The sequence below is a fragment of the Volvox carteri genome (assembly GCF_000143455.1).
Source record: "Volvox carteri f. nagariensis unplaced genomic scaffold VOLCAscaffold_121, whole genome shotgun sequence".
Taxonomy (NCBI): Eukaryota; Viridiplantae; Chlorophyta; class Chlorophyceae; order Chlamydomonadales; family Volvocaceae; genus Volvox; species Volvox carteri.
The window spans coordinates 8,884-17,171 of NW_003307664.1; the positions used below are offsets into that span (position 1 = coordinate 8,884).

An 8,288-nucleotide genomic window follows, 5' to 3' on the forward strand; every position below is an offset into this window, starting at 1 on the left:
ACTGGTTCCATGGCTAGGGAGCCCAGGCAGGAAGGCAGTAGCAGCTGCATTCACAATTACGGAACAGCACGTTAGCGGACGGAGCTCATCGCATGGGAAGGCTCATGAGTATAGCGCCGGTACGGCAACGGATCCATCAGTACGACAAGAAACCCCTTTGCTCACCTCCAACAGGCCCGTCGCCCGCTCCTTGATCACCCTCAACAGCGAAGTGGGAAGCCGCTCCTGGGCCGTGATGTACAAGGCAACGCAAGCGCCACAGCCCCCACCGCCGCCGCCGTTGTCGTACCGAACACTGCCGCCGCCGTCCCCGGCGCCGTACCGTATCGACAGGTCGACGGCGACGCCGCCGCGCATCGAAGCCTCCAAATTCTGTACCCATTCTGCCGACCTTCGTCCTGGCTTTGCCAAGCGAGCTGTATGCATGCTTCCATTAGCGTTGGCGGTGACGGCGATCCCAGGTACGGCGGCCGTCGGCCGCGGCGGTACACATCCCGCCACCGCCACCAGACACGCGGGCCCCCCCCCCGGCACCCCTCCCCCTGCCCCCCCTTGCGACGGCCGCCCAGGTCCCGTCTGAGTCCCCCGGCCCCGCGCCGCCGCCATCATCAACACGGCCACGTCCGAGGAGGGGCGCTCCACGTCCTGCATCCACGCGTGGAGATTGGAAATAACCATGCCGGAAACGGAAGTGGCCGTGGCGGTCGTGGCGGCGGCGGCGGCGCAGGCGCAGCCGCGTGTCGCAGGCGCGGCGGCGGCACCGCTGACGCTGGCTGCACTCAGGTGTACTTGCAAATTGGATTCTCGCGCGCTGGCAAGAATGCTGCCGCTGCTCAATAAATCGCCATGCTGGAAGTCGTTGCAGTATGGTGTCGTACTGTCATACGCCTTGGTCACGATGCTGCGCACGGTGGGCTCGTCGGTTGTCGTGGTCGGCGGTGGCGGCGGCACTGCCTGCTGGAAGAAGCAGCCGGCGTGTACGGAAGACGCGGTGGAGGCGTTGCCGGCGCGAAGACCCATGGGTCGTAGAAGCTGTAGCAGGAGAGAGGAGGGCAGTGCGAACGGCGCGGCCTGCGGGGCAGGGGGAATTTCGGGGGTGTTTTTGGAGTGACGACGCCTGGCGACGGACATTAGATCAGTTCTTTGTCACGGCTTAACACCTGCAGCTGAGTAACTACGCAGGGATTCTGAAGCTACGTTTTGCTTCAATCTTGATTTAGGTTCTTGCAACCCCGCTGTTCTTTAATTTGCTCTTTTGGATCTGTATTACTATTCATGATGGGCAGAGCCATTGCCTTTGACGAGAGGTCCCCCCGCGGTGATGCGACTATGTGCTCCAACTGTACGATACCAACACACACACATACATACACACACATACATACACGCATGCACACACCCGTGCACATATATCCCTTTCAACGTTATGACGTTGTCTACGAAAAGGACACAGTTATATAATTGTTGCCCGAAACTGGTATACGACCGGCAGAAGGAGCCGTACTGAACTGTAATCGTACGAGGGCATCTTTCTCTCACGGTGCTCGTTCGCTATGGGTCTCTCAGCAGTGTCTAGCCTTATTAGAAGGGAGCAGCCTTAGAAGGGATTAACCGCCAAATTAGGGCTGCATTTCCAAACAACCTGACGCGTGGGAGGCACCTCGTGAGTACTAGGAGGACTAGGCAGGGTCAACGAAGGCGTTATATCAACCTCTCTTGACCACGCGGCATTCCATCCGACTTTTGAGTTCACAATAAAAATACAAAGAGTGAACATTTGAGGATCTATTTCGTAATTTCAAATAATATATAAATTATATCTCCAACCCACCTTTCCTTCGTTGCCAGCACGTGGCGATGCGGCCCCGCCCGCAGGGCCCGAAAGTACGAGATTAGGTGCCGAGTACGGAGAGTACGGCGACAAACCCGAGAAACTATCCTCCCGGCCACTAGGGGTGCGGGGAATAGCCGTTGCACGAGGGGAAGCACAAGAACCTCCCGCAGCAGCCCCCGAGGGGGTTTCTGCGCGCTTGTGGAACAGTTCCCCTACGGCCGTGGATCCCGCGGATGCAGGGGGTAAGGAAGAGCCCACGGCAAATGCGTGAGCAGACTCCAGCGGCAGCAGGTAGCCGTGCTGGCCGTTCATGGGCGGTACGACGGCCACTCGTACGGTGAGGTTGACGTGAAGCTCCGCCGCCAGGGCCTCAGTGAGGGTGTACGAAAGTACGGAGGCGAATTCGTAGAGGGACGAGGCGGCGTTCAGGGCTTGGGTCGCGGAGCAAATCTGTGAGTGCCGAGGGTTCAAGGGCATCACCACCCCGGGGCCGGAGAGAGTTTTTGGAAGGTTTTGGGGAATGGGGTTGAATGGAGAGAAGTGAAGTGGGGGGATGTGGAGTGCGGGGACTGACCCCTGCGTCGCGTGCCCCATTAGGCAACGTCAGTGGCAACGGGCAGTGAGCGCCAAATCCCCGACCCCCCAAAACACGGGACAGCACAACCCCCTCGTAACGTAACCCAACGTGAAGCCCCGGCAGTGAAATAGGCAGCGGCTGCCCCGGCCTCACCCTGGACACGGACTGCAGGTGCGGGCCAAACGCCAGCTGGGCCAGCGAGCTGGCCAGCCCCCGCAACACCGCGGGGGAAACAGGCCGCGTGGTGGTGGCGGCCCCGGCCTTGCCACACGGCGGTGCAGGGCCCATCACAACCGCAGCCGAGCCCTTAGGACCCTGCGGGAACGACTTCTTCCGCACCAGCCGGCGCAGCAGGGCGGCTGCTGCTGACGTGGCGCCCTGCGTCTTCTCTCCCGCTTCCTTGCCCCGGGCTGCGAGGGGCGCTGCGGAGGGCGAGGAGCGCAGCCGCAGGTCCCCGTAGCCGACCAGCAGCAGCGCCCCCACCGGTCGCCCGCACAGCACCAGAGGCTCCAACTGGGCATGCAACGTCGGGCTGCCGGGGAAAAGAGTCTGGCCAAGAAGCTGGTGCCACTCGTAAGGAAGGTGAAGCTGGCTGCCACTCTGAAGTTAACAGCAGCAAAAATTTAAGAGGAAAAGGAATTGTAAAGGCGATGTTATGTATGATTAGCGCAATTGACGTAGAACCTAGCTGTGACCTTGCAGAGTCGCTTCATGCCCGGTTGCCAAAATAGGAAACGGTGTCACAGGGCAAAATAGGAAGAGCATCCAGAATCTGAAACTGTTCATTTTCCATAGTGAAAAATGCCCAAACGGTGGATTTCTGGGAACCAATCCCGTGAGGCATCCCGTGCAATACTCACAGTCGCTTGGCTAGAGACCCGCAAAGGGTACCAACCCTAACGTAGCATATGTGGCAGATGTGGAGGCTTTTGCCCCTGCCCTTTGGGATGATGCAGGAGCCGTACCTTCCAGAAAAGGGTTGGCAGGCGCTTCCGAGAGACTGTAGAGGGGCCGTCGGAAGCGGCCGCAGCTATCCTGGGATAGCCGCGTCTCTCGTCGGTGGTCAGGCCCTGCCCCTGGCTCTGCCATGGCGAGGGTAGGACTCGACCAGGGGGTGCAGCGCACGCCCCTGGGCCAGAGCTTCCTAGCACTGTAAGTGTAGCGCCATCTTGTGCTGTGCCTAGGATGCTGGGAAAAGGTCGCGCAGGCCGTGGAGCTAAGGCGAGTTCGGCAGTATAGCTAAATTAGCTGAATGGATAATTGGCCGGCGGCTTTTTGACGCTGTTGAAAAATGCAGTGAATGCTCATATTAGTTATATGCAGCTTGACTATGTCAATTTGCTAGTTTACACGCTCTGTGGGAGAGCAAAGAGCAGAAAACTATCTGCGGTGGACGCTGCTCCTGTACTTACTAATGGAAAATATAAATCGGAGCCCATACAGGACAGCTACATGCAAATCAAATGATTGCGCACGTAGTAGCTTACCTTATGAATGCAGATGTCCGATCACATGATTCGAAGACTTTCTCCGCGTAAAGCCGGAAGCACGCCGGCCAGAAGCCAGTGATCGTTGAAAATTCGCATTTCAGATCTTCAAGTAAGTCGTCCTGTTTCGATAGAGAAAACCCTTGTTGCAAAGTTGCATCTAATGGAATTCCCACGCAAAGCCCTTCACCAATATCCGCAGATCAGAGGGAATATGCCTGAGGCAACACAGGCAAACGGAATTAAACAAATATCTTTGACTTACCTTGTCCAATTTTCTGCAGGCTTCTGATGTCCAACACAACACCCCCATTTTCAGAAGGGCGCCTCTACGCAATCCTGTCTGTGACACCAGGCTTATCCACCTACGTGTGAAAGAATTAGTAGTGCTTCAATCCGCGTGAATACCGATACGTGATCAGTCGGTTATGCAGTAAAGAAAGCACGTGCTTACCTGGGGAGATTACAGTGCAGGCTTCTGTGCCATGATATATGTATATATTATACTATAGTAATACGATGGATTAATTATTCGGCTTGTCCGGGAGGTAAGGAGCTAAGGACTTATAGGTCGTCACATGACCCAAATCCCTTTGTTCTAATTCATAAAGCCGGTTTCGTTCGGATATGAAGCAAGCATTCGTTATGCACTGAATAACGCACATAATTAAACGGTTGGCTGGAATGACTCTGACAATTATGTAACTGTTGAAACGCCGGCGATGTCTAGGGTTTCCCTCTGTCCCTCAACGAAGCAAGATACCATAATACCTGAAACAATTTTCCAGTGTAATCTCATTTACTGGCCTTTTTGGCGCTAGAGCGCTACGCAAGTGGGTCACGCTGCAGTACAACAATGAAGTACACTATGTAACCGGAAATCGTTAACCAGAGTCCTTCATGCTAGGAATGAGGTTGAGGATGGTGCGAAGATAGTTGTTCACGATACCCTATCGAGTCAGTTAACCAGTTAACTAAGTCCAACCAAAGCCCTCGATCCTAACTTGGAGCTAGTGCATCAACCCGCTTTGCTACTGTGGGTGTCGGAACGCATATGCCGTGAGGAGCTGTAACGTGGAGCCGCACAGTTTGAGCTCGTTAGAGCCTAACAGGTTTGGATGGACCAAAGCAGTACTGCTTAGTTAACTAGTGCGGTTGCTACGGTTATCGCTATTTAAGTTGTGCACCTGAATTCACGTGTGCTGCCGCCGCAACATGTGCTGCCGCAAGCAAGTTCTGCCGCGATATAGCACACGCAGTATCAATTGGTGTTCGTTACACATTTCTGGGTGAACGCTGAAGGTGAAAGAGGCACCACGCAAAGCAGCAAAAAATGCCAAGCTGCTAAGGGATGCTCCATGTACACCAGCCCTTTTATCTCTGCCAGCATAATTTTTTCCCATAGGCCTTTGATTTTTCTATGTCGACGATTTGATTTATCGCCAAGGGTGATTCAAATGCAAGATTTTCAAGGACATTGCCGTGTGGCCGTGTGTAACGGACCAAACATAATATCTCGCCCGGCTGAAACGCGTTATTGGTAATACATTGCATTCCCTATTGCAATATATCTCGCCTGTAGCCAACGAAAATCGTATGAGCACAAACAAATGGCTGCCTCCATTGACCGAGGTCAAAGTCACATCAGCGCCCCCTCGGGCTAAATTTAATCTCAAAAGGTGCCGTGTATCTCATAATTATATTCTGAGATGACGGCGTATGAGAACTCGAACACCCAGGTTGCGTTACCATTTGCCCGCACGGGCATTCCGACTTGCCACCAGCAGGCCGACAAATTTGCTTTCATTTCTCTATGAAGTACGCAAGCTGCTCGTTTGTACAATTACTTTGGCCAATGCTCGGGGCCTCCAAAGACTTGCAGTGTGCCGTGATGAAACTCGCGGCTGTGGGGCGGATTGCTGAAGCCGCTGGCGCTTCGGGGATAAACATCACAGACAGTACCGGAAAGTGCAGAGGGCTTTGGGGAAGTTTGTCGAGCTAGGCTTTGAGGGGGCGCCAAGGGCGCGTGAGCAGGCGCCCGAATGGGCAGGTCAATGCCTGAAGGGGCGCCGTAGGCAGTGCGTACGGTGCTGTACGGCGTTGTTTCCTTGTGTGTTCGGGCTGCGGTACCAGACCGCAAAGCCCACAGGCTGAGGACTGGCAAGCTGCGATTGTGTCTGCTGAGCGTTGAGCATCCGGCCGGGTCCGCGGACTTGGCGGCCGAGCCCCTGCTGTGTGCCGGTAACGGCACCTCAGACTCATACGCTACGACTACGTGTAATGGCCAATGACTCTTAACCGTGTCTGCTAGGTTTCAGAGAGACACCGTCTCTTCAACAGGTTATGAGCCCCGGCTTCCTGCCTCCCACGCTCTGACAAGCATAGCTCCCACAGCATCAGCACTCCCACCACGTTGACACTACCCTAGCTACCGGCCTGTACGGATGCAGGGGGCCCCCGCCCTTTTTCCGGCTTCGAGGAAGCCGACACCCGACTTGTTATAAGGTGGTTACCAGTTACCAGAGGGAAACCCCCACAGTAACCACTTGGTCATTAAAAAATCACCACGGTGAAAAAGTTTTAAAAAGACTGCCAATTCCCACTTGTTGAGGAGTCAAGGCATTCAAGCTCGGTAGACTGCCGTACGTATTTGCACGGCACGAGATCCGTTTTTCCCAGAATCCCTCGCAAGGCAAAGGAGAGAGAGAGCGAGAGAGAGAGAGAGACCGTGCTTCAAAGCCCCCCATAACATTCAGTACATGCTTATTTCTTACTGGGCAGAACTCCTGCATATACCCAGATGAGCTAGAGGCTCCATCCTCGGATCCATGTACAATATGTGGCTGGATAAGCAGATCAGTCCAATGTTGCAAGCAGAGGGCATCACCAAGCTTAGAGCACACAGCCTTCAAAACACGCAACGGGGCCGCAGCCCGTCCCTACCGGCACCCGGTGGTAATGCCCCTGCCACCGGGGCACTTCGGACTGCTCCTGTACAGACGGCAAAACATTCGCGAAGGAGCCCTTCTTAATCAAAAAGCTCCGAAACCACAAAAGCTGGTTATCTCCGAGCTCCGAAACCTGCATCTATTTCTGGAATGTTACCCAAAGGGCGAACTGGTCCCAATTCCCATCCCAAAGGGCAATGTAAGAAACGCAGCAGACAGGCTAAGGGATCTCATGGACTAGTGAAATGTTCGCAGGTTCCTTAAGCCCCATCACACCTCACCTCACCTCATCACACCTCACCTCACCTCACCTCCGTCATGAACCTAAAGACCACCACCACCTCTCCCAACAACAAACAAAGTTCCACTCACATTCGCCGTCGCGCCCTGATCTGAAATCATGTCCAAGAGAGAGCAAAAGCTGACAACGCAGTAGCCAGCAGCCAAATCGGTTGACAAACCACCAACGGAAAACCGATCAAACAGGCGAATAAAAGATGCCATAATGCCGTGTCACAAAGTCGATGGCGCAAGCAGGGTCCAGGAAGCCGCTTTTGACATGATGACGACGACGTCACGCTTAAAAGAGTAGAGTACAACGACAACAAAAACAACATCAACGATGACGACGACGACGACGACGACGACGACGCGATATTCATCATTCGGCGGCCGATTTTCGCGTTGCCTAAAACGCGTCGCCTCAAAGTACCGTAGCGGCTAGCGCCGGCGGCGGCGGCGGCGGCGGGAGCGCGGAATCTACAGAGGCTAGGAGCTCGAAAAAGTCAATCAGGCTAAGTAACGTGATAGCAACCAATGCCACCACAACTGCGCCACACAAACACAGTGGTCCGATCCGGTCGTCAAAGTGGACGGCACGCTTCTTTGCAATGTTGCCGGCGCGCCAGATAAACACATACAGGGCATAACAACACATACAGACCGCCAGCGGCAACAAAATGAGCGCGATGAGCTCTACGAGATGGCGGCTAACGGCCTCGCCGCCGGATTCCGGCGCGGTGTCGGTTTCGGCGCCGGCAGCAAAGCCCAGCAACGCTGCACTGACCGATCCCAGGGTCACTGCCATGTGCAGCCAAGCCAGGAAAGTGCGCTCATTGGCGAAGAAGGTCTTGGGTTCGATTCGCATCGGCGTCGTGCGCATCGCGCCACCTGTGGGCGGTGGCGGAACGAGGCCCAGCATGCGGGAGAAGAAGCCTGGTTGCGACCGCTGACCGCCGCCGCCGCCGCCGCCGCGGCCCCCAGAGCCTGCGCCAAGGCCCTGTGTACGGAAACCTGCAGCGGAATGGCGAACCAGATTCAGCCGCAGGGAAGGGAAGGGAGGGAAGGGAGGGACGAGAAGGGATGGAAGAAAGGGAAGAAGGCCACACGACCTTAACCGTGCCACGGTTCCTTCCACATGTGGTGGCTGCAGAGGCGGGAAC

The 8,288-nt window shown here is 55.4% G+C and overlaps 2 protein-coding genes across 2 annotated transcripts in view; both read right to left on the reverse strand.

The window, feature by feature from the left end:
* The window catches only part of VOLCADRAFT_100483 (uncharacterized protein), a gene marked incomplete at both ends in the record, with an annotated part of 9,556 nt that extends 5,345 nt beyond the window's left edge, over positions 1 to 4,211 (reverse strand). Inside the window, 6 exons of the mRNA XM_002959055.1 lie at positions 166 to 1,071; positions 1,832 to 2,284; positions 2,565 to 3,011; positions 3,377 to 3,599; positions 3,899 to 4,020; positions 4,164 to 4,211. Coding sequence (XP_002959101.1) covers positions 166 to 1,071; positions 1,832 to 2,284; positions 2,565 to 3,011; positions 3,377 to 3,599; positions 3,899 to 4,020; positions 4,164 to 4,211 — 2,199 coding nt within the window. The remainder of the gene's footprint in view (positions 1 to 165; positions 1,072 to 1,831; positions 2,285 to 2,564; positions 3,012 to 3,376; positions 3,600 to 3,898; positions 4,021 to 4,163) is intronic.
* A 3,338-nt stretch (positions 4,212 to 7,549) lies between these two features.
* Positions 7,550 to 8,047, reverse strand: VOLCADRAFT_70357 (uncharacterized protein; the record flags this gene model as incomplete). The annotated part of the gene is made up of 1 exon (XM_002959056.1): positions 7,550 to 8,047. The coding sequence occupies one exon, from the start codon at positions 8,045 to 8,047 to the stop codon at positions 7,550 to 7,552; it is 498 nt and encodes a 165-aa protein (XP_002959102.1).
* Positions 8,048 to 8,288: the final 241 nt, after the last annotated feature.